The sequence below is a fragment of the Eriocheir sinensis genome, chromosome 15 (genome assembly GCF_024679095.1).
Source record: "Eriocheir sinensis breed Jianghai 21 chromosome 15, ASM2467909v1, whole genome shotgun sequence".
NCBI lineage: Eukaryota > Metazoa > Arthropoda > Malacostraca > Decapoda > Varunidae > Eriocheir > Eriocheir sinensis.
Genome location: NC_066523.1, coordinates 9,327,042 through 9,352,641, shown reverse-complemented (window position 1 = coordinate 9,352,641; position 25,600 = coordinate 9,327,042). Strand labels below are relative to the sequence as shown.

The 25,600-nt window shown below is 44.0% G+C and overlaps 1 protein-coding gene across 2 annotated transcripts; it reads right to left on the bottom strand.

Annotated features, from left to right (window-relative positions):
• Positions 1-9,718: 9,718 nt before the first annotated feature.
• Positions 9,719-24,983, bottom strand: LOC126998887 (cytochrome P450 3A41-like). 2 transcript variants are annotated; one of them, XM_050861085.1, is made up of 7 exons: positions 24,865-24,983; positions 21,305-21,512; positions 16,306-16,987; positions 15,492-15,710; positions 15,201-15,261; positions 13,384-13,574; positions 9,719-13,280 (listed from the first exon to the last, which is right to left on the bottom strand). In XM_050861085.1, the coding sequence occupies exons 2-7, from the start codon at positions 21,482-21,484 to the stop codon at positions 13,114-13,116; spliced, it is 1,500 nt and encodes a 499-aa protein (XP_050717042.1). In that variant the 5' UTR covers positions 21,485-21,512; positions 24,865-24,983; the 3' UTR covers positions 9,719-13,113. The 2 variants fall into 2 exon arrangements, with proteins under 2 accessions (XP_050717042.1, XP_050717043.1); XM_050861086.1 differs by having other exon boundaries at positions 21,305-21,485; positions 24,865-24,972.
• Between the last annotated feature and the right edge of the window lie 617 nt (positions 24,984-25,600).

The following is a 25,600-nucleotide window of genomic DNA, read 5'->3' as shown; positions in this document are numbered from 1 at the left end:
ACGTCAATCAGCAAAGGCGGCCAGAGCTTAAGATATAGTCAATGGGGGAGGCGAGTACGGGAAATAATTGGTGTCTGAAATGATTATTAGCTACTGTAAGTAAATCGAGGAACTCAAAATATACAAGTCTCTGCATATGTTTTAACAATTATTCATCCAACTAAGATTTGAGATACATTTGCAATTTGTAATGTATGAGTGTTTTGCGGCTCTAGCATGTTATATGTGTCTTACAAATTAAATGGATATAAGAAACAGAGACATATTTATCACAAACGTTGGTTCTGTCTTACGAAGCATAGCAGAAACGTCAGTCAGTTGTGTCCGATGAGCCTTTCGTGGCTTTGTGAAGTCATGTTTATCTTACAAAATGGATGGAAATGAGATAACTGCACGGGTCATCGCAGAAATATTGTCGTGTGTAATAGTATACTAGTGTTTCGTGGCCCAAGCAGTTTATGTACCGTATTCTTAAACGTATCGGTACCTCAGTTCGCCAGTTTAAAAAGCCTCTCATAGAAGTTGCTGGGGTTTTCATTGACTGTTTTGAGATCCCAGTGATAGTTTGTTCACGAGTTTTGCGCCATGAACAGAAGAATCACCAATGAAAACCGGGTTAATCTTCTCTATGGCTTTGGAAAATAGACAGTCTCACAAGATAAAATAAGACTCGGGGATAAATTCATAGAATACCTAAAATAATACGTATGAAATAATAGGAAAATAACACAAACACAGACTAATACACTTGCAGAAAAGAGAGAATGCCACAAACCTGGCATAACACTCATAAAGTAAAGAAATATCGCAAACCCAAAATAATACAAATGAAATAGAGAAATCTCACAAACCCCAAAAAATACACGAAAAAAAAGAAAATATCGCAAACGTGGAAAAATACACATGAAATAGATAGAAAATATCACAAGCCTGGAATTAAAACACATGAATTAAAACTGAATTGTCACAAAATAGGGGGGAAATAATCATACACCTATAATGAAGATAAAATGTTCCATAACGAGAATAATATATACGCATGAAATAAAGAGAAAATCAACACTGCGAGATCTTCCTCCTCAATATTCAAACGTTTGTCACTCCGAAGCTTACCGTGAGGCTCTGCTAGACCCTGCTAACACACACACACACACACACACACACACACACACACACATTCATAACAACGTCTACAAAAACATCAGTCGCTCAGTCGATCGTTCGTTTCTTCCTTAACTTCCCATCCAAATATCCCAGCTGGGGCCTTGCCATCAGCTGCGTCGAGTAATCTTCTATACATCAAGGTTGAGGAGGAGGAGGAGGAGGGGGAGGAGGAGGAGGAAATTCTATAAGGAGGAAGAGGAGGAGGAGAAAAATGATATAAGGAGGAAGAGGAGGAAGAGAAAAATAATAAAAGGAGGAAGAGGAGGAGGAGGAAAATGATATAAGGTGTATGATGATGAAAAACAAGACGAGTTAAAGGAGTAGGAGGAGGAATATTTGTGTGGAAAAGATTAAAAAAGGAAGATGAAGATGAGGGAAGGGGAAAAAGAACGGCAAGAAAGAACAGGAACTGAAGGAGGACGATGATGATGATGATGAGGAGGAGGAGGAGGAGGAGGAGGCAAAGGAGATAACTGGAGTAAACTAAGAGAGAAGACTGGTATCCCTAGCTTCCCTCTCGTTTTTCCTTCCATTACAGCTACCTACTTTGATATACCAAGAACACGGAATGATGATGATGATGAGGAGGAGGAAGAAAGGTCAAGAGAAAGGTCTTGGTAACCCCCACAACAAAGGCAACGCTTAGGACTCAATAAAAGCAAGTAGATCGAAGGGGAAGGAGAGTGGAGAGAAAGGGAAGGGACAGCGGAGCGTGGAAGGAGGAAGAAAGGAAGGAGAATAAAGACAGATAATTGATGAGAGGCAACGTAAGAGGTCTCGAGCGTTCCTATGTAGTTTCATCACGACAAGCCACACGAGAATGGAGCTAAAGGATGCAATGAAGGGTTCACCGAGGTTGTTTGAGAATAAAGTAAACCATGCCATCCCTGCCGTCACGAAAGAAAACTTACTAAAGGAGACATTTGACAACGGGGTCAGGCGACTCAGTGGTGAACATATTGGGTGTATTCGCCACTCTGTACACATCAATTAGTCCTCACAACAAGAAAGAAAATCCTTTAGAAAATGGAGCTAAGATACAAAATCATTAACTTGTCAAACTAATGAATGGTTATCAATCTTTTGTTTGACAGTGCTTTATTACTATACCCCAGTTGGTTCCAGAGCAGTAATTTTCCTGATATTCGTACTAATTGGGATGGGGCGTACGTAAAGGGGAACATGCCCCAACCATGTGTGCTGGGCATGGGCAGGTGCTGTTTTACGGGCACGCGAGCCGACAGTCAATAAGAGGAAGATGTGCTGGAGTCAGGTACAAGGTGTGCTGCAGTCAAGGTAAGGTGTGCTGGATTCAAGGAAAGGTGTGTTGGCAAGCAAATGGATTCCACTTAAGATACAAAGGCAGGTGTTTCAGTAATCACGATAAAGTGTACTAAGTTAAAATGGTGTACCGAGTCACGTGACGGTCTGTGGTCCTCACCTCCCCGTCGTTATTTTTTTTTTCTGTATCTATTGATTGATTTTTGTGTGTGTTGCATGCCCCAGGGTATTTATGGTTTCGGATTAAAGCATGGAGCGTAAGGACAGTTCTTGCGCAACAAAACAAAAACAAAAGAATAAATAAATAAAATTAAAACACATTATTTTCTCTATTATTATCAGCTAAAAAAAGAGTTGCGCTTGCTGTCATAACTATTTTTACTTGATGACTCCCGTTTCACTCACCTTAAAGGAGAAAAGAGAGAGACTCATTATCAAAATGCTGGCGTCTGCAAGCAACGCTTTCACAATATATAAATTGTCACAATTTTTTCTTTTAAGTAGCTGCCGCGTTATTCATACTTTTTTTTTTGTTCCGTTCGTCAGCCCGATGATTGAAGAAAATTGTTTATTCTGGAAAGCAATTCTTATTTTTTCTATCTGTATTTATACCTAAATCGCTGCCTCGAAAGTTAAAAACTTGGAAAAAAATATTTACATGCTCAAACAAATCTCTCCATATTATGATGCGCTGTGTTTTGTTTGAGTGGGATTTTATACCGGTTTGTTTTCCCGTTAGGCAATTATATATTGTAACCTTTTGCCGGATTCACTTAAACTTATAAATAATAAATAAGCTAAATGTTACACAACAATACTGATATTCTAGCGTACCACAAAAGTGCTCAGTAGTTACGGAAATTGCCTTCACATGCCAGCCTCCCCCTTGAGCTGCTAAAGTCATAATGCATATAGTACCTAAACCAACCCTACCAAGCATTAATCCATCATAAAGTGATACTGTTTGTGGCATGTATTCCGTGTAGTCTTCGTAAGGCAGAGTACAAAGTCGAGTCAAGTGACTATATACTTCCTGCCTATAGAACACGGTCTCTCATTTCCTTTTTCCTTCTTGCAAGGCCTCATGATTCTGATACCACTGACATCAGACCCTTTTGCTTCATCCAATGGAAGAATCAGTTGCTCTTATACTTCGCACGACATAATAAACGCTTCAGCCAATAACCTTTATTTTTTATCAGATATTCCGGGATAAATATATAGTACAAAATAGTAACATAATCATGAATACGTATAATATCTTCATACTGTGTTATGCGGTAAATGCTTATATATATATATATATATATATATATATATATATATATATATATATATATATATATATATATATATATATATATATATATATATATATATATATATATATATATATATATATATATATATATATATATATATTTCGCCTGTGGCGCCGGTAGGCTTTTCTTCATAGGGACTGATGATCGGCCATAGCCCCTTGTGGTGCAGGCAAGTGTTTATAGTGGCACCATCTTGCATTTGATCATGCTGCCCACTGGGAGCTCATTTTGGGAGCTCATCTTTGATCCTACAATCTAGAGTCTGGGTTGATAAATGGTCTTCTGGACAGCATGTGGGTAGTCTTAGGCCACTCGGCGGTGGATGAAAAATCCCAGCTTGTGGCACCGAGCAGGCGGGAACCCGCGTCGTCCTGAACGCGGCGCCGTCACGCTATCCACTCGACCACCGACTCCCCATAAAATGAAACTGGTCACCGGAGGAAAAGTTTGAGTAACACTGATCTAAAGAGATGGATTAATGGATTGTGTATCGCTTGCATTCCAATCAATTGTTCACATTTTATCAAAAGTTTATCGTTGTACTCCCTATATATCGGATGGATTTCTCATATTCAACAAATGTAAACAAGACATCAGCGGTGTGTATCATGCATGCAAAAATTATTCGTTTCTTGTCTTGTTTTTAAGTAAGGCATCAGCATTTATATTACGTGATTTTCATCCCCCACAGACGAGTTTCCCTGACTTAAGCCCCGTTTACACTGTGCCGACTCTGGGCCACGACAACCCAGTGACTTTTCCATTTGACAAGTTGGTTCCCACGCTCCAAGAAGGGGGTGGAAGTTTTATTGGGGTCTTGGTGTCATGCCGACTGTCTGGGACATTCGGCCAACTAGTTGCCAGCATGTCGTGCTAACCCTCACGACTCCAGACTCCTGTCACGACGTCGGCGCAGCATTCAGCAACAGTCTCAGGACCTCTTTCAAGATATGCCCTACCCTTTCACATCAACACCCAAGACCTCGTGTACCCTAGAGTCGTGGGTAGTCGTGACCAAGAGTCGTCACAGTGTGAACGGGGCTTTAGTGGTCTCCCATCCTAATGACTTTTTTGTCGTACTCTGTCATATTTTCAGTGATCAGGTAAAGAAATCGAGGACTGTTTAGCGCATTATCACTTCAACACTAACAGTAACAGTTCTACAACACACGATAGTAGAAATGCTTAATGTAGTGTAGCCTAATGTAACAACTCGGTGTCAACTGCCGTAGTGAAGCCTAACGTGGTGTAGCTTGCCTTAACTATAGACAATAATATAATCATCACTGTACGTCGGGACGCAAAGCAAATAGACGGTTATAGAATCCAGTTACTATTAATAATTACAGTCTTTGATACAGCATGCCAAAATTCATGCCGAAAGACAGCTACGAAGCATACGCTAGACAGGCAAAAACATCTGGTTCATTAGTATAAAAAAATGTACTGTCTGCTTTAAATAGTAACAAAAAGGACCCATTCCGGTTCATTAGTGCCGAAAGTTTATCCAGATTGGTTTAATAGTAACAAAACGTACCCAGTCTGGTTCATTAGCACCAAACAATACCTCTAGTCAGGTCCATCGGTAGCAGTACAGCACGAGGCGCCACAACATCCTCGCCGCGGAAATAATCAAAATATGCGAACGGGTACACTAAGGGCCATTCTCAAACCTTTCGGCGCCCAGCACATACACTTGATACACTTTTCGTAGGAGTTTTGGGCATTTCCAGGGGTAGTTTAATGGCCCAAGTGGTGGTTTGACACTTCTTCTATGCTATGATTGTGAAAAAGCACTCATGTGAACCCGATTGATCTCCTCTTTAATCTTTGGAAATAGTTGATGTGCGAGGTGGAAGCGTCTGAAACTACCGACGCAGCAGGGCCCGTATTCTCAAACCTTTCAGCGCCCAAGATCAATTATTTAACAAGGTTTTCGTAGAAGTTTGGTGCATTTCCAAGGGTAGATTTATGAATCTAGTGGTAGTCTGACCCTTCTTCACTCATGGGGACCCGACTGATCTATTAAGCCCCGTTCACACTGTGCCCAATTCTTGGAGCGTGGGAACCAAATTGTCAAATGGAAAAGTCGCTGGGTTGTCGTGACCCAGAGTCGGCACAGTGTGAACGGGGCTTTAATGTTGATAAATAGACTCAAATGTGAACGTGAGCCAGGCAGACTGAGGCAGCGACGGTTAGGCTACATGGCGTGAAGAGCAAGGAGGGGGAAAACCAGCAGAACCTTTCCAACTAACTTTTTCTTTCTTCTCCCAAATCAAGGGAACTGATGATAAATACATTGTTTCGCTTAGCACTTCTTTTTCTTCTTTCGATTTGTCGCCACCTCGAGGGTGGGGACACGGGCTTTTTAGAGCCTGTCAGGTTCATCCAGGTTGTCCCTCCGCGGAGGGACTATTGGCCTTTGTCGAGTGACGACCCATGAAGGAGTGCCGACAGACCGACTATCGGCGGCTGACGTCGGGTATGTCTCTGACAGCACTGAAATATGACTGTATTCCTGGGATAAAAAAAAAAAAATTAGGAGGGAACTACTGTGAAATAAATAGATTATTGAGAGGATCTGCATGGGCGGACATATCCATATGCACTACTATAATACTGTAATGCGTACCTATGTCTTTACATTATGAAGACAAATGCATGTACCTTATAAACTGCACTCTAAGCATCATAGCATCAGAGAATGAAGCCACTTTTATAATTGTATACCTATAATACCTCGTTTTCTCCAATTTACTTCAGAAAACGAAGATCAAATGGATAACTATCACAATATCTACATTATACAAGTAGCCAAGTAGACAACATGCTAAACATCCTTCCTTCCTAAATATATGCGGTAATTATTGAGAATCACTACGCGCCTCCAAAATACGATATTACGCCTCCATGTTACACTTAAGGGACCAAATACATGTCCCTTATCTATAATATGAAGGCGGAAAAACTTAAAAGTAAAGAAAAAGTGGTAAAATTAGTGAAAAGACATATTATACATACGTGTGCCGCTTTGTTTTGGTGGCGGCCATTGGGAAGTGAGCAGTGTTGCCAACGATCAGGTTAGCGATGGTATGCTAGGTTAGCGATTGTTCGCTTAGTTAGCTATTAGCCCACGCATGTGAGACCAGGTCCACCACGCGTGGTTATTTTATATTTTTTAGAACACGCACCTTTACCCAAAGGGTTTTGTGAAAGTTTGGGCCGGGTATAGTATTAGGTGAAGGTGCGTGTTCTAAAAAATAATAATAATAACCACGCGTGGTGGACCTGAGCCTACTGTCTTAGAGAGGAAGATGCACACAAGGCGCTTGAGAGGAAGGGCAGTGAGGCCCTCCGGGTGTGGCGGGATGTCCGTCGTGTGCTCGCATTTTAGCAGTTATTGTAACGCTGCACAAACTTCCATCCAGCCCTGGCAGGACTCGGGGGAAAAACACAACACACCAACGGCCAAATGGTCACACACAAAACACAAAACTGACCAACCCTCTAGATGTAACATATTAATCGATCGAGTTGATTTGTTAGGTCAAAGTATTGCCTTTGCAGCGGCACTTCTGACTATGTTAAGTTTCTGTTCCATTATTTTAATCATATCTCTTTGCTTCCAATTTTTGCATAATAGTTATTTTGTTTCTTCAATATTTTCTATATTCAATATAAATTCTCCCGTGACGCAGTTGAATTGCTCCTATTATGGTTGCTGCAATTCTGTGCAGTTAATTCTTTTTTACTGCAATCCATGACAGGGCAATAAATGCCAGGGCTTCCTCGGGGGTTTTAGGCAAGTGCAAAGTCACAGGGGAAGCCCTCACATTAAAATGAAGTTAGATGTTCTTCCTCTGGTAATCAAAGCAAGGCCTTCGATTTGGCCATGAAACTAAAGTTCAGAGCAAATAACTTCATGTAACCCAATCTCAAATAACAGATGCAAGTATGTGGAGAGGATTCCCGCGAAACACTCCCTCAACAGGCAACCTATAGTCAGACACAAATATGAAGTCATTTGGGCGGGGGGGGGGGGAGCCTCTCCACAGCGCTGCCGCATCACCCCCAAAACATGTTGTTAAGGATTGTTCCCTCTAAAAAGGGGGGAAGCACGGGCCTTTGCCAATTTATGGTGGCCGGTAGCAGGGTGCCGACAGACCGACTCTATCGAATGAGATCAGTCGAGTCGACCAAGTCGGTCTGTAGACGAGGACTGGCGTGTCTCTGACTCAAGACATCACTCTCTCATATGTCAGCTATGTACTATTTGAATGCGTTTTAAGTTTTCTGTGTACATTAGATAATGCTGTTTAATGCTATGAATGAGACCCCCAAAGAACGGGCCGCGGCAAAATACTGACCGTTATTAGACTTATATTTGCATCGCCACTTCTGCACAAATAGATAGGTTAGAAAGATAGAGCCAGACGTCGGGAAGCACACAGCTCTTAGTGCTGTCAATAGGCGTATGAATTCATCTTAAGGGTATTGATTGTGCTAAGACTGAGTCGGTGTGAGAAAAGTCTGAAGAACACTGGCATGTAGGGTGTGGGTAGAGGTTAAGGTCAGGAAGCCACACATGTCAACTCAGGCCCCGAAATATTCAACACCTTTGTTCGGTAACGGTTAACGTGTAACGGGAAACGAATATTTCATTGCACATCCTACTTCATTCTTTATCAGATTAGGTTCTCTGATATGAAGAGACTAGGCAGAAGTGTAACCTTATTTTTCCTGCCGTCACACTTCCATGTAAGCCAGCCTCGGACTCAGGCTGTACATATTCTACCGTGGCAGTAGTAGTAGTAGTAGTAGTAGTAGTAGTAGTAATAGTAGTAGTAGTAGTAGTAATGGTTGCTGCTGTTGTTGTTGATGTTGATGGTGCTGTTGGTGGTGGTGGCGTAAGGCTGGTAGTGGCGGTAAAAACAGTCGTAGTAGTGGTTAGGTAAACCCTAACCATTCGATAATGTTTACTCTTTCACACCAGTCAGACAAGAGAGCAGCTCTTCTTAAAACATTTCCACCAGGGAGCTTCAAAATCGACACTTGTGGCCATGAAGTTCTATCTTGCTCTATCGAAAGCTTGATCTATTACCTTACAAAGGACGTGGCACACATCTTAATGGAGGGCTAAGGGGTGCATAAAGTTTTGTTTTATCTGGTTAACCGCATCGTGACACTTGCACCACCAGCTGAGGAAGCATAAGTTCGCTTTCTTTAACGTATCAGCAACTCACTTCGCCTATTTGGAAAGCCTGTCATAGAAGTAGGCAAGCTCTCTTGAGAGGCCTCTGGAGGTCCCCAGCCCGATAGTGACGCAGTCGAATTTTATTTATAGAGGTTGCAGTGGTATATGACTCTTGCTTGGCCCATGGTACCCCCGGTGCTCCACTTAAAAGAAGTCGCTGAAGTTAGGGTTGAATGAACATCTAGGTAGCATTTGGGTAATCTTCCGCAGTTCGGCGATGGATGAAAAGTGTCAGCATGCATCGGTGGGACTCGAACCTAGGTCCTCGGGAACACCACGCCCGCACGCTGACAACTCAGCCACCGCCTCCTCATAATGAATGGTCTACCCAATTTTTGCCCCATGAAACCAGATTAATCATCTCTGGAAAATCCACAAGTACACTTATTATCTCAGGCTGCTTGCGAATGATGAATGCTGAGGAAGGTTGAACATTGTTGGTAGGTGCTGGGGCTCAGCTCGGCAACGGCTCGCTTCATGGCTCACACTACTCCGCCTGCCTCATAGTACAGTATTTCGATGGACCAGGCACGTCATCATAGTCACTACCGACGAACTTTACAACTTACATCGCATGCTGCAGCGTCTCCTCGTACTTACACTTAAAGGTCCCTTTATCGAACACCCCATCCAGTACTTATATTTTCTTCTTTGAACAGTTAGTTCTCTTGGCAGGTAATGTATTTATAGGTAAATATGATCCATTAATTATATATTCAGGACAGTCGAAGGCACAAAAGTTAGAACAGGACATGTGTTACGAGGCTACAGTATTGGGGCAGGACAGGGCATGTGCCATGGACTATAGTGTTAGGGCAGGGCAGAGCAAGTGTCACGGGCTATAGAAGGGCTACTCAACTGGCGGCACGCCGTCCGAATCCGGTCCTTCTGAGTGTTGTAGCTGGACCCCAGGCTCCAGCAGGGGAAAATATAATTAAATAACATGAAGTTCCTGGTGATGGATTCCTGCAAGTGTATTTTCTCGACTAACTGTAGTGTACGTTCGGGATCTATCGCAAATATATATTTAACCTAAAAACGCTCCCTATGGTAGGCGGTGGCTGAACGGATAACGAGACGGCCCCGCGTTCAGGAGAACGCGAATTCAATCCCCGACCGGTGCCACCAAGGTGGGATTATTTCAGCAGCCGCCGAGTGGCTTAAAACTACCCACATGCTGTCCAGAAGACCACCTATCAACCCGGACTCTAGATTCTAGGATTAAAGATGAGCTCCGGGAGGGCAGCATGAGCCAATGCAGGATGGCGACACTATAAACACTCGCCTGCGCCAGAATGGGCTGGGCCGACCATCAGGACCCGCCGGGAAGAAGACTTGGATCGACTATCAGGATCCACCGGGAAGAAGCCTACCGGCGCAATAGGCCAAGACGTAAAAAAAAAATAAAAAAAAAAAAAAAAAAAGAGGGGGGGGGGGGGGCTTATATATAAGTTTAGGATTGTTTACATGCAATGGCAAATTTAGCTTCTCTCAGTGAAGGAATGCAAACATAAAACAGCAAAAATATTTTGATCTTTCCCATTACGAATGTCTGTTTACTAGCTTACTAGTTGAGAGGAAAACTCCAAAGCTTGTTATGCTTTAGAAGTGGAACATTTACTAAAGCAGCCTAACATTAAACAGAAAATATATCTTGATTTTTCCATTTGAACATTCTGCATTTTACTTTTTGAGAGGAAAAGCTCAAATATTATGTTTTAAAAGAATAACTTTTATTACTTAGGTAGCACAACATTAATCAGAAAATGTCTTGAATTTTTCATTTGAAAATTCTGCATTTTATTTTCTGAGAGGAAAAGTCCAAATCCTACTGTTCTAAAAGTGTAACTTTTATTAGTTAGCTTTTATTAATTAATTAGTAAATATATCTTTATTTTTTCATTTAAAGATTCTCCATTTTTTAGGAAAAAATTCGTCTTGTTATATTTTATATGACATAGGCTACAATATTGTGCCAGGGCAGGGCATGTGGCACGGACTACAGTATTGGACTCAAAGTCACTTATACCAAGTCATACGTAGCTTTGTGGGAGGAGACACGGCAGAGGTGTGGCTTATGCGTGACGCTGCTTGGTGCCAAACTAGGGGATGTAGAAACTGGGATTTAGAGAAAACAAGGAAAGGCGTACTAATTTAAATCAATCACTTCAACATGCCCCCCCTCACACCCCACATACATTAATTATTAATATCATATTAACACGATAAAAAGCATCGTAGAGATACTCACACTTTACCAATTTCATTGTATATTTACGTCATTATGAGCAATTTGAGTTGTTGCTGTAGAGATAACGTTATTATTACAGTAAGAAACACTCAAGATAATCAGATCTGAAATACTTAATGTTGTTGATATCAAGGATGCTTTATACTGAAAAAATGCTGATATCAGGATGGGGCGTTTGATTTTTCTATCTTTTCTTTTTTTCCTTATCATCCATATTTTTTTTACTTGAGACTTTTGTACCTAGAACTTTTACTTAACTGGAAACAATAATCTATAATAATAGGTGGAAGGATAAAGTTAAGATGTATAGACGAAAGAAATAATAAGGGGAGCGTAGAGAGCCAAGCGGCGGCAGTACCGACTCACTTCATGACGTCATGAATCTCAGGCGCGGGCCTCTTAAAGTCTCGATTTTAATGTGTCATGTTTCCCTACTTGCTTGTAATGCCTAGTACGCGCTTATAGATAACTGTCGGTCTTGTTCTCCATATAGTGGCTTTGCCGGATGTTAAACTGCTTCTCTGTTCAGGCCCGGGGCCGAAGGTCATTCTGCACACCCTCAACATAAGTCTTCTTTAGTCTATCTTTACTAACTATCCTAAACTGCTCCCTCCGTCATCCTCCTCATCCCACAACCATCATCTATCTTCTTCACATGCCCCTCAAAACAAAAAGGAACGCCAGTCCTCGTCGATAGACCGACTTGGTCGGCTAGGCTGACGTCAACCGATAGAGTCGGTCTGTTGGCAACTTGGCATCCTCCCCTCCCCTTCATGAGCCGTCACCCGGCAAGGGCCTCTTGTCCCTTCTGGGAGGGACGTACGCGTTTGATCCTGACAAGCTCCATATAGCCCGTGTCCTCACCCTTGAGGTGGCGACAAATATTAAAAAGGAAAAAGACACCTAGGCAAAGCCAGAGGTCACAGAGACGGGATTGCTTCCTTACCCTTTCTGATGGGGCGGATTATAGGACAATACTGCAGAGTCTCTCTCAGCTCTGTTTTCTGCCTTTCCGAGATTCTGAAGGCTGGCTAGACTAACATCCTTCAGTAGAATGAGCTTCTACCTTCGAAGCCCTTCGATACACCTCTCAGCAGTATGGGTTAAGACAGGCCACATGTCATCTGGCTGCAGTGTTGGAGCAGGATAGGGCATGTGTCATGGGCTACAGTATTGGGGCAGGGTATGGCATGTGTCACGGGCTACCGTGTTGGGGCAGAGCAGGTCAGGTGTCACGGGCTACAGTGTTGGGGCAGGGCAGGGCAGGACATGTGTCGCGGGCTACAGTGTTGGGGCAGGCCAGGGCATGTCATGGGCTACGCTGATGTGGCAGGTCAGGGCATGTGTCACGAAGCTACAGTGTTGGGGCAGGGTAGGGCAGGGAATGTGTCACGGGCTACAGTGTTGGGGCAGACTAGACCATGTGTCGCGCACGGGTTGCAGTGTTGGGGCAGGCCAGGGCATGTCATGGGCTACGCTGATGGGGTAGGCCAGGGCCTGTGTCATGGGCTGCAGTGTTTGGGCAGGGCAGGGCACTTGTCACGGGTTACAGTGTTGGGGCAGCCCAGGGTATGTGTCATGGGCCACAGTGATGAGGCAGGGCAAGACATGCATGTGTCACGGGCTGCAGTGTTGGGGCAGCCCAGGGCATGTGTCATGGGCTACAGTGATGGGGCAGGGCAAGGCATGTGTCACGGGCTACAATGATGGGGCAGGGCAAAGCATTTGTCGCTGGCTACAGTACTGTGCAACATGTGTCACGGGGCTTCAGTGGTGGGGCAGGGTGGGTCACAGGCTATGGAGAACACCAATTTTTATTTTTTTTTCCGAGAAAAGGTTTGTTACTCCTCCTTGATTGGCTTGAGCACCAGATTCATGCCCCCCTTTGGACCCAACAAACCAATGTTGGTTTCCAGGACCAGTTTAAAGCCCGGTGCCGGCTCTACTTCAGCTTCCAGCAGCAGCTTGGCCACGGCCACCTTGGCCTCCAGAAGGGCAAATCGCATGGCTGTGAACATCAGAAGAAAACATTAGACATTGCTTGGCGCCCCACAATCGCTGAAACGATTTAATCCACAATGACCTCTAGCATTGAGGTCTGTAGTTCTCACCTATGCAGTTCCTCGGCCCCGTACCGAAGGGCAGGTGTGAGAAGGGTTGGATGTCGCTCTTGTTCTCCGGCAGGAAGCGGTCTGGGATGAACGCCTCGGGGTCTGGCCACAGGCGAGGGTCGTGGTGGAGGCTCCAGATGGGCACCTGGAGGAGATCCTCGGGCTGGAGGGTCACATCAGTGCCGGGCAACCTGCGGAAACACATCAAAACACGCTTTTTCTAACACAGATCCGTTCACTTTCTACAGTGGTAGTAGTAGTAGTAGTAGTAGTAGTAGTAGTAGTAGTAGTAGTAGTAGTAGTTGTTGTTGTTGTTGTTGATGTTGTTCTTGTTGTAGTACCGTAACAGTAGTACTAGTAGTAGTAGCAGTAGTAGTAGTAGTAGTACCAAGAAGGTCGTGTACCTTCGTCACAGTCCCCATTCTGGATGATGATGATGATGATGATGATGATGATGATAATAATGATAATAATAATAGTAATAATGGTAGTATGGCCGCGCGGGTGGGAGTCTTTTAAGAGAAGGCATGTCTTCACGCGAGCGGTTTTCCCGCGCGGTTCGTCTGCAGCAGTGGACAGAATACTTGTCATTTTGTTGAGACTTGTTTGTTTGTTTGTTCGAGATGGAGGACGTAAAGAAGAGAGTGATCTCTGTGTATATAAGAAGGGCTCCACAGACTTCTATAGTATTCTGAACCGCCTGGCGCCGCGCGGGTTGGCAGTGCACGCGGCCGGTAAATCACTGCCGCGCGGGAATTATTTAAGCAGCGCGGCCAAGCGTGTGAAGGGCCTCATTGAACTTCATTGATTTCTAAGCCGCGCCGGAAAAACGCGGGAGAAAACCGCTCCTGTGTAGGTAGTACCTTTATTGGCTGTCTCGTCTTCATATCTCCGTGTAATACCTATTTATCAGTCTGCATGCGTGTGTGTGTGTGTGTGTGTGTGTGTGTGTGTGTGTGTGCCCATCCATTTGTCAATATCTTGAGGACCTTCAGCGGATGATCTCGTGTGCCGTGATGGCAAAAATAATGTTTCGCTCATCCTACCGTTGTTGTGGTAAATTATAGTCCGACACAAATGTGGAGTTTGTTTGGGTGGAGTTCGAGCCTCTCAACAGCCCTGCCGCATCACCCCCCCCCCCTCTCTCTCTCTCTCTCTCTCTCTCTCTCTCAAACACACATTAAACACACACATTAAACAAGGCTATATAGTTCTTTGAATCTTGCTTTTTAGTATAATAGCATAGAATTGTATAAATTCCATAACACGTGACATTTTTTGCTTTCCGACCTGTCAGCGATCAAGGACATCATGTCACTTCCCCCTCACCTCCTCGCGCGATGACGGCTACTCCAACGGCTATCCTTGTTCCGAAGGCTAGGTTTGGCAGTGCTCTGTCCCCGAGCAGGGCCAGCTCACTCGGACTTCATAGCTGAGTCTGACTATAGTGACTGATGACTATCACATCCTGTCCCTTTAAGTGTTCGCAGTTTTTTTTTTTTTTTTTTTTTTTTTACATCAAAGGATGCGGCTCAAGGGCAACAAAAAGAGTAAAGAAGAAAAAAAACCGATACTCGCCGCTCCCACATAAATAAAAAGTAAAAAGTAGCCAAAAGAGAGGTCAATTTCGGGTGGAGAGGTGTCTTGATACACTTCTTGAAAGAGGTCAAGTCATAGGCAGGAGGAAATACAGACGAAGGAAGACTGTTCCAGAGTTTACCAGTGAAGGGGATGAAAGAATGGAGATGCTGGTTAACTCTTGCATAAGGGGTCCCGGGTTTGGACAGTATAGGGATGATACAGTATAGGTTACGTACTTGTAGGTCTGTATGCAGCGACGTTCTAATGATACGGCCGGTGGATAGAGCCGAAGGGTTTCTGGGAATAAAAACAGAAATATTTTATATGAATTGTGTTCCATATGACTCACTAACAGACTACACAGTACACAGCAAGGAAGCGGCGGTGTCGTACCCGGCAAATGGTGGATATTTCGAGATTTTTTACTGCGTTAATAAACTTTTTCTGATGCTACACACTGTTTGGGTACCAATGATTTTTTATTGATAGGGAATTTTATGATTGTACAGTTTCTTCTTTGTACTCACCTTGGAGACAGGCGTCGAGTAGCTTGGCCTCCATGATGCCCTGGTACGTGATGCCGCCGTGCTCCGCCACCATCTGCCGCACCTCGTCTCGCAGGCGCTCCTGCTGGTCCCTGTTCTTAGCCAGCAGGAAGAACGAGAAGGCCAGCAAGGATGCGGTGGTGTCGAATCCGGCAATGATGAATATGATGCTCTGCGCTATAATCGCATTGTCACTCAACACTGTAAAAACAGAACCACTTATTGTCACTTCTCTATCTTCGAGAAACTTTATCATACCATGTCAATGAACTTCGCAAATCTGTTTGAAGGTACTTCTCCCCTATGAACTTTTTCAAAACACTTTCCTACCATATATTTTTTTTTTCATATTCAAAAACGATCTGGTCGTTGTCCTCTCCAATGGACTGCTTAGTGATAAGAATTAATCAGTGGGGGCATACACCTGGGGTCGCGTCGCCACGCCTACCCCACAACACCAAGCCCGGGGGTTTGTCAAGGGACAGTTTCCTTGCAGGCCCAAAAATTACTGTAATGACCCGTCCTGTGCAAGAGAGAGAGAGAGAGAGAGAGAGAGAGAGAGAGAGAGAGCACATCATGTACTACATTGAAGCAACTCTTCTCAACGGCAACGAGGAAGCATTCTTACCAGAAAAGCTACTTCGAGGGAACATTCTCTCATGACCAATTTCATGGCTGTCTTTTCCAGAAAGTCACCATGCAGGAGGCATCCTTCTCCAGAGGTCGACTGCTGCTCCAAATACTTGTCTGCCTCGGAAGATACGTCTACTAATAACTGTTCACACAAGAGACGTACCGTGTTTACTGTCGGAGTTGTCGGAGTTCTCCCGCGCCTCCAACAGCAGGTCCAGATAGTCACCGCGCTTCTGCCCCGCCTGTCTGGCCGCAACAGTCTGATTTACAGTGTCAATGAAGAAGTCCATTTTCGGGGGCTGCAAGCTTGTGCCAAACATTTTGAAGAGTCTTGGCATAAATAAAAAAAATAAAGATTTAATCATTTGTACAAGACCAGGTTTAAAAAAGATTTCCACATTATTTGTGAAAGCGTCGTTATCTACCAGGGAGTTGCATTCAATGCCAAAGGCACAGGAAGCAATTGTGTCCATAGTGTATCGGCCAAAGTTTCTCTTCATATCCACGTGCGGGTTTTCAGACGCTTGTTTCATCGAGTACTTCACCAGAGCATCGGCCTTGTCACACACCAGAGGAAACATGTTCTTGATCTTGCCTGAGGTGAAGGTGGGCGACATGATGGCCCGCAGACTCCTCCACTCCGCACCCCGCTTTAGCGACAGCATCTCCGAAATCACTTCGTCTCTGTAGTGACCGGTATCCATGTCGAAACCCCTTCGATCAGTGAAATGGTCGAAGTCCTTAATAAAGACATGTTTGATTATCTCAGTATCCCATGTTACTAGAATGGGTTTGAAGAACTCGTAATGGCCATACATCGATGAACTGTAGAACTTGGTGTAATTCTGAAAACAATAAATTGAATCACTTATTCATAGATAACAACAATAAAATATTCCAAAGCATCGTCTTAACTTGGGCAGTTTTAATAATGCAGCAAAAAAATGTGACCCATATTCAAGAAACTATTTTACAAAATTATACAGTTACAAAAAGGCATTGTAATTTACTCATATGTGGGCAGTTTCTCCACAAGATCCATAGTCTTATGCTTAAAAGGCTCTGCTTATTATAAAGATTAGCCTTGAGTGATGTAAATTATCGTTACTGTATTTCCTTGGGTCTTGTTGAATGTTTCAAACTCTTCAAAGATTTAAACAATATTGCATGAGATGACGTCGTTCCAAATATTTTAATATTATTATTATTACTATTGTTATTATTATTATTATTATTATTATTATTATTATTATTATTATTATTATTATTATTATTATTATTATTATTATTATTATTATTATTATTATTATCTTATTATTCCGTGCAGCGGAGATGGCAGCGGGCGCCACAGCTGTGGTTCGATTCCTGGCTATGGTATAATCAACCTGTCTTCCTTTAGATCCATTATTATTATTATTATTATTAATATTATTATTATTAAAATTATCATTATTATTATTATTATTAGTAGTAGTAGTAGTAGTAGTAGAAGTAGTAGTAACAGTAATAGAGGTACGGTAGTAGTAGTAGTGGTAGTAACAGTAGTAGTAGTAGTAGTAGTAGTAGTAGTAGTAGTTAAAGTCGTAGTAGTAGTAGTAGGAGTAGGTAGGAAGACACCTACCGAACGGGCGTGAGCTACTCCCGGTGAGGATATATGGGAAGCGAGGAGGGTGCTGAAGCCCTTCAAAGACCCTTCCCATGTCCTCACTAACCGTTTCCCTTTTGTCTCATCAACACCAGAGAGCAGTTCAGCATGCTCTCTAAAGACAGTTCCTCTTCTTTCTACACCACACTACATTCACAAAACACACACACCTTTTCCCAAAATTCAAAATTCAACATGGCGAAAAAAATAACTGCCTCGGAGTCCCCGCCTGGGGGGGGACCATAAATTCCCCCAGTGAGGACTCCCCTTCTGGCTGCCGACTTGAGAGGTGTCCTGATAACTCCTCGAACCTCCTCCTTATCAATTTCTGCAACATTCGTGGTCTCCGTTCTAATTTTCATTCTGTGGAACACCATCTCTCCTCCTCTAAACCTCACCTTCTCTTCCTCACCGAAACACAGGTTTCTGAGGCTACTGACAGCAACCTCTACTCTGTTCCCTCCTACTATCTCTATCCTAAATTTCAATCCAAAGCTGGATGTTGCGCCTACGTGCGCAACATCACTTGCTCTCGTGCCCACGACCTTGACTCTTCTGAATTTTCCACCATCTGGCTAAGACTTCATTGTCATTCTATTACTAAATACATCTGTGCTGTTTATCTCTCACCTAACTCTACTAACTATGTAAAACTCTTTGACTATTTGAACTCTAAAGTGGAGCGCATCTTGACCCACTCTCCCTTCGCTGAAATCTCCATCTTGGGAGATTTCAATGTTCACCACCAGCTTTGGCTTTCATCCTCTTTCACTGACCAGCCTGGTGAACAAGCCTTCAACTTTGCTCTCCTCAACGACCTAGAGCAGTTGGTTCAGCACCCTACTCGTATTCCCGACCGTCTTGGAGACAGGCCCAACATTCTAGACCTCTTCCTTACCTCTAATCCTTCTGCTTACTCTGTCAAACTGTTCTCTCCGATCATAACCTTATTTCTGTATCCTGTCCTATCGCTCCTGTACATCCTCTGGACCCACCGAGGAAGCGATGCTTCTGGCATTTTGCTTCAGCTCGGTGGGACGACCTGAGGATGTACTTTTCCGATTTCCCGTGGAATGATTACTGCTTCCAGGAGAGAGACCCCTCTGTGTGTACTCTGCGCATCACAGAGGTGATTGTCTCTGGAATGGAGGCATACATTCCACGTACTTTCTCTACTCCTCATGCTAAAAAGCCTTGGTTTAATCATGCTTGTTCTCGTGCTATTAAAGATAGAGAGGCAGCTCACAAAAAAGGTTCCAGAGCCTTCGAACTCCCACTAACTTTGATCTATACATTTCAACCCGGAATCGTGCCAAATCTATTCTCCGACTTACCAAAACTTCTTTTATAAATAGAAAATGTCAACACCTTGCTTCTTCTAATTCTTCCCGTGACTTCTGGCATCTAGCCAAAAGTATCTCCTCCAATTTCACTTCTTCCTCTTTCCCTCCTCTCCTTAACCCTGACGGCAGCACTGCCGTCTCATCTGTCTCTAAGGCTGAACTCTTCGCTCAAACTTTCTGTAAGAACTCCACCTTGGACGATTCTGGGCATATTCCTCCTACTCATCCCCCCTCTGACTCCTTTATGCCTGTTATTAAGATTCTTCCTAATGATGTTTTCTATCCCCTCTCTGGCCTCAACTCTCAGAAGGCTTATGGACCTGATGGAGTGTCTCCTATTGTCCTTAAAAACTGTGCTTCTGTGCTGACATCCTGCCTGGTCAAACTCTTTCGTCTCTGCCTATCAACATCTATCTTTCCTTCCTGCTGGAAGTATGCCTTTGTACAGCCTGTGCCTAAGAAGGGTGACCGCTCCAATCCCTCAAACTACCGCCCAATAGCTTTACTTTCATGTCTATCTAAAGCTTTTGAATCAATCCTTAACCGGAAGATTCAAAAGCACCTTTCCACTTCTAATCTTCTATCTGATCGCCAGTATGGATTCCGCAAGGGGCGTTCTACTGGCGATCTTCTTGCTCTCTTAACTGACTCTTGGTCATCCTCTCTTAGCAGTTTCGGTGAAACTTTCTCTGTTGCGCTAGACATATCGAAAGCCTTCGATAGAGTCTGGCACCAGTCTTTGCTTTCTAAACTGCCCTCTTTCGGATTCTATCCCTCTCTCTGTTCCTTTATCTCCAGTTCCTTTCCGGCCGTTCTATCTCTGCGGTGGTAGACGGTCACTGCTCTTCCCCTAAACCTATCAACAGTGGCGTTCCACAGGGCTCTGTCCTATCACCCACTCTCTTCCTGTTATTCATCAATGATCTTCTTTCCATAACAAACTGTCTTGTCCACTCGTACGCCGACGACTCCACTCTGCATTATTCAACTTCTTTCAATAGAAGACCATCACAACAGGAAGTACACGACTCCAGACTGGAGGCTGCAGAACGCTTAACCTCAGACCTTGCTATCATTTTCGATTGGGGCAGAAGGAACCTTGTGTCCTTCAGTGCCTCAAAAACTCAATTTCTCCACCTATCAACTCGACACAATCTTCCAAACACCTATCCCCTATTCTTCGACAACACTCAGCTGTCACCTTCCTCAACACTAAACATCCTCGGTCTATCCTTAACTCAAAATCTCAACTGGAAACTTCATATCTCCTCTCTCGCTAAATCAGCTTCCTCGAGGTTGGGCGTTCTGTATCGTCTCCGCTAGTTCTTCTCCCCCGCGCAGTTGCTATCCACATACAGGGGCCTTGTCCGCCCTCGTATGGAGTATGCATCTCACGTGTGGGGGGGCTCCTGCCACACAGCTCTTCTGGACAGAGTGGAGGCTAAGGCTCTTCGTCTCATCAGCTCTCCTCCTCCTACTGATAGTCTTCTACCTCTTAAATTCCGCCGCGATGTTGCCTCTCTTTCTATCTTCTATCAATATTTCCACGCTGACTGCTCTTCTGAACTTGCTAGCTGCATGCCTCCCCCCCTCCCGCGGCCCCGCTGCACACGACTTTCTACTCATGCTCATCCCTATACTGTCCAAACCCCTTATGCAAGAGTTAACCAGCATCTTCACTCTTTCAGCCCTCACGCTGGTAAACTCTGGAACAATCTTCCTTCATCTGTATTTCCTCCTGCCTACGACTTGAACTCTTTCAAGAGGAGGGTATCAGGACACCTCTCCTCCCGAATCTGGCCTTGCTTTTGGCCACCTCTTCTGATTCTTTTATGGGAGCAGCGATTAGCGGGCTTTTTTTTTGTGTGCCCTTGAGCTGCCTCCTTTGTTGTAAAAAAATAAATAAATAAATAAAAAGTAGTAATAGTAGTAGTAGTAGTAGAAGCAGTAGTAACAGTAATAGAGGTACGGTAATAGTAGTAGTAGTAGTGGTAGTAACAGTAGTAGTAGTAGTAGTAGTAGTAGTAGTAGTAGTATAGTAGTAGTTGAAGTCGTAGTAATAGTAGTATAAGTAGTAGCAGTAGTTGACGTAGTAGTAGTAGTAGTAGTAGTAGTAGTAGTAGTAGTAGTGATCGTATCATTATCACTGACATTTTTACCAGCGTAAACATTACCTCATTTTGCTCCCTCCAAAATGTTTTGGCGATGAGTAATGACTTATGCAAATGTCCGATGAAGGGCAGGGCTGGTGGGGAGGGCACGCCCTTGGAGGCCCAGTACCTGAGGCGCCACCTGGAGTAGAGCCACGCCAGCATCACCAGCGTCGCTAACAGCAGCCACGTCTCCACGCCCATCCTGCCGCAGAGACTCACGGCGTCACTTCTGTCATGGCAGGGGACTGTTAGGGCCCTATTCTTAAACATTTCAGCTTCCAAACAGATATATTTGACAAGAGTTCGTAGGAGTTGCGGACATTTCCCGAGGTTGTTTTATGACCCTTGTAGTAGTTTGACGCTTCTTCTGTACAATTACTGTGGAAAAACAATCACTCGTCAGAACCCGATTGATTTCGTTTTCGGCCTTTGGAACTAGGGCGGGGGCGTCTGAGAATACCGACCACTGTGCCCGCGGCTCAACCCAACTTACCCTCCCGGTGTTGGCTCGGTGTACTGAACTTCCGCTATTTAGTGATGACAATGATGGCAGTACCGATGCCGATGATCACAGGGAGGACAATGACGATGAGAAGCGAAGGAAAGGGAGTAACTTTTTTTTTTACATTGAACCAACTTATTACATTCCGCTTCAACCCCACAAGCTTCAACCCTGTATACTCATGCAACTTTTCGTTCTGTATCCCTTGATTTTCTACTGCATCACAACTCACCCACCCCAAACCGTTTTACCCTTTGCTTCCTTTTTCCACATATTAGATAACGTCGTTGTCTAATATATCACCACCTACACTTGAGTTTTGTAGACACTTTTAATCCATGTCACACCAAATTCCACTTTAGCTACTACTATACAATCCTCTGCATACCATGCAATATTTTTTTTACAGCAAGGGAGATAGTTCAAGGGCAATTAAAACAAATAAGCAACAAAAAAGGCCGCTAAGCGCTGCTCCAACAAAAGAAAAACAGAATAAGAGACCACAAAAGAGGTCAATTTCGGGAGAAGAGGTGTCTTGACACTTCGCTCTTGAAAGAGGTAAAATCATAGGCAGGAGGAAATTCAGACAAAGGAAGGCTGTCCCAGATTTTACCAGCGGAAGGGATAAAAGAATGAAGATGCTGGTTAACTCTTGCATGAGGGATTTGTACAGTATAAGGGTGAGCAAGAGAAGAAAGTCGAGTGCAGGGAGGCCGCTGAAGGGGTGGAAGCATGCAGTTAGCAAATCCAGAAGAGCAGTCAGCATGAAAATATCGGTAGGAAATACAATAATACTGATGTTGAAAGAATTGTTTATAAAGTATATATCTTCCATATCTCAGATAACGCCGCTATGTTGCCTGATACGCCACCTCCTTGAGCTTTGATTACTTTTTCTTCTTGTTTTTGCTTGTTATCTATCTATTATATATTCAGTCCCACTTTTAATTTAATCATATCTACATTTTCCTCTTTATACTGTAAACAAATCAAAACAATTACGCTGATGTCGAAAGAATGAATTGAAAATGCAAACATTCCTTCCCTTAGACAGATTATTCAGGTCATGTCCATTGCAATTCGCATGCAGGACTCCATATCCTCGTGATCCGGCCCTTCATAATCTCCCTCACAAGCACTGTATCAGCCTCGCAACAATTCTGCCAACCATCATGAGAGCTTTCCCTTCCCGTCACTGCATGCCCTGCCACCACACGCACCACAGGCAACAGTCTAGGCGCCACCAAAAGCCGTGCCTTTCACTTTAGTTTCGTATAATTCCATCACTTCAAATTTGCTAACTCGAACTGTGCGGGCGGTGCTCGGAAAAACTGGCGCCATAAAAAATGGCATATGAGTGAACTGTGAATATCACATGAAAAATGACTCTGTAAACACGGGCCATATTTTAATCACATTTCTCAACATTTGTATTTAATTTCTAACATAAATAATACATCATTTTTATCCTGTTCATGTTATTGTCACTTACTGCGACGTCATGTGATGACCTACTCAGAAAGGATGTGCACAGACGAGGATGTGGCAGAGAGGTATAGAGGTTGGTGTGCCCGCATGGCCCTACCCACACGCGGCTAACGCGTTCCGAGCCCTGACCAAGGAATCGCTAGACTCCTTGACCCAGACGCTCGTCACCTCCCGCTTTGAAGTTATTAACAAAGCCCACCATCGTTTCATTCACTTGTTTGTTTGTTTTCAGAGAGCAAAGTAAATTCTCCACGACTAATATCCAAGAGGACCACAATGGAAATTAGTGTTCATATATGTAACATAAGTAATATAAAAACTCACGACAACTGATACAGATCAATCTCACTTAAACCGGAAACAAAGTTACGAATAAAAATAAAATATTGTGCTGTAGTGCTTCATGAGAGCAAGGCAACATTTTGAGAGGCTCTTGCGCTGTTCTTAAACGGATGAATGTTTTAACAGTGTGTTCTTCTCGTCATGCCTGAGGAAAGTAGACATAAAGCAAGTCTCTGGAAAGGATTTGGGGAAGTGACCATAAAGGGGTAAAGACATCAATGCTAGGAATAACAACAATGGATAAGAAAACCACCAAGGGATAAGAGACCTAACAAAGGCGATTAACAGCAAGGAAAGAATCTTTAGGACATAAGAGTAGGGGAGAGAACAAAAGGTGGGGAAAATAGTGAGACAAACAACATGACATAAGTAAAAAGTCCATGGAGGAAGCCGTCAACGAGATGGTGGGGTGAACTTTATAAATATGTGAAACGTTGACATCGGTATTGGAGTCTAAAGACAAGACAGAGCGGAATGGACACGTTTGGAAGAGACCTGTGTCCCGCAGTGGAAGGATACATGCTGACAGTACTGATGATAATGATAACTAGGATACTGATGATGGTGATGATGATGATGATTATAGGTGTGCTTGTGTTATCATCGGTAATTTGGATATGTGTTGCTTGCTTTACCTAATAGATCACCACTATTATGTTGGGTGAGCACGAGTCATTGGACAACAGAATAAATGGAAACCATACCAGTTGCCTCACAAAAAGTAACCACCGCCTGACGTGGGAAAGGTATTACGTGCTAAAAGTAGGATTGAGGTTCACACACACACACACACACACACACACACACACACACACACACACACACACACACACACCGCTCAGGTAGCTCAATCGGTTAGAGCGCTTCACGGCCTGACACACGGCGGTTCGAGCCCCGCTCGGGCCGGATACTTTCTGTTGACTATATGTGGTTACTGTCCCCCGTTGAGCAAGGGGGGTGGTGTGTGAGGTCCAGGTAGTACCCATCGATCGACTATAATGAGCATGAGCTTGCACATGTCGGGAGAGTGCTTGCTGGCGATCGCGAGTCCAATTCGTGATCAGGCCGGGGTGAATTACACACTCACTCACTCACGGCCTTCACGGTTCATTGTTACACGTCACAGAGAAAGGACATAGATGTTGGATGGGAATGTAGCTTAAATGGATACACATTGAGGCAAATATCTTCCATTCTAAGGCATATCCCTGACACTGTTGTTGCTAGCGGGAAAATGGTATAGAGTTACCTGAGAAATGTTAAGTGACGTGCCTATGGCCGCTGTTACCCTCCCGCCGCTGCGCACACCCTCCTACCTCGACTTCTCCCGTGCCACTGCTTTGAGTGTTCTCTCTCTCTCTCTCTCTCTCTCTCTCTCTCTCTCTCTCTCTCTCTCTCTCTCTCTCTCTCTCTCTCTCCCCGTAGATCATTTCAGTCAAGGAAGAATTAAGCATCCAGCTGCGTGTGCAAGATGTGGGGATCCGCGTTTTGCGATATATGCCACACTGACCTGCGATATATGCCACACTGACCTGCGATATATGCCACACTGACCTGCGATATATGCCACACTGACCTGCGATATATGCCACACTGACCTGCGATATATGCCACACTGACCTGCGATATATGCCTTGCTGACCTGCGATATATGCCTCCCTGATCTATTTGCCTATTTCGTCTTGCACATGCAGTCGGACGCTCGATTCCTTCTTGACAAACGATCTTCATGTGACTCCTCCCTTTTAGTGTGTGTGTGTGAGAGAGAGAGAGAGAGAGAGAGAGAGAGAGAGAGAGAGAGAGAGTCCGCGGTGCAGTACTTAGCTTTCCTGACTACGAATCTTCGGGCCTGAGTTCGAATCCCGGCCTGGACAGTCGGCGTGCCGCCCATCCACCTATTTACTTCCTTTCGGGATAGTCGATAAATGGGTACCTGGGGAAACCTGGGGAAGGTAAACTATGGTAACCCGGATTTGCCCTGTGTT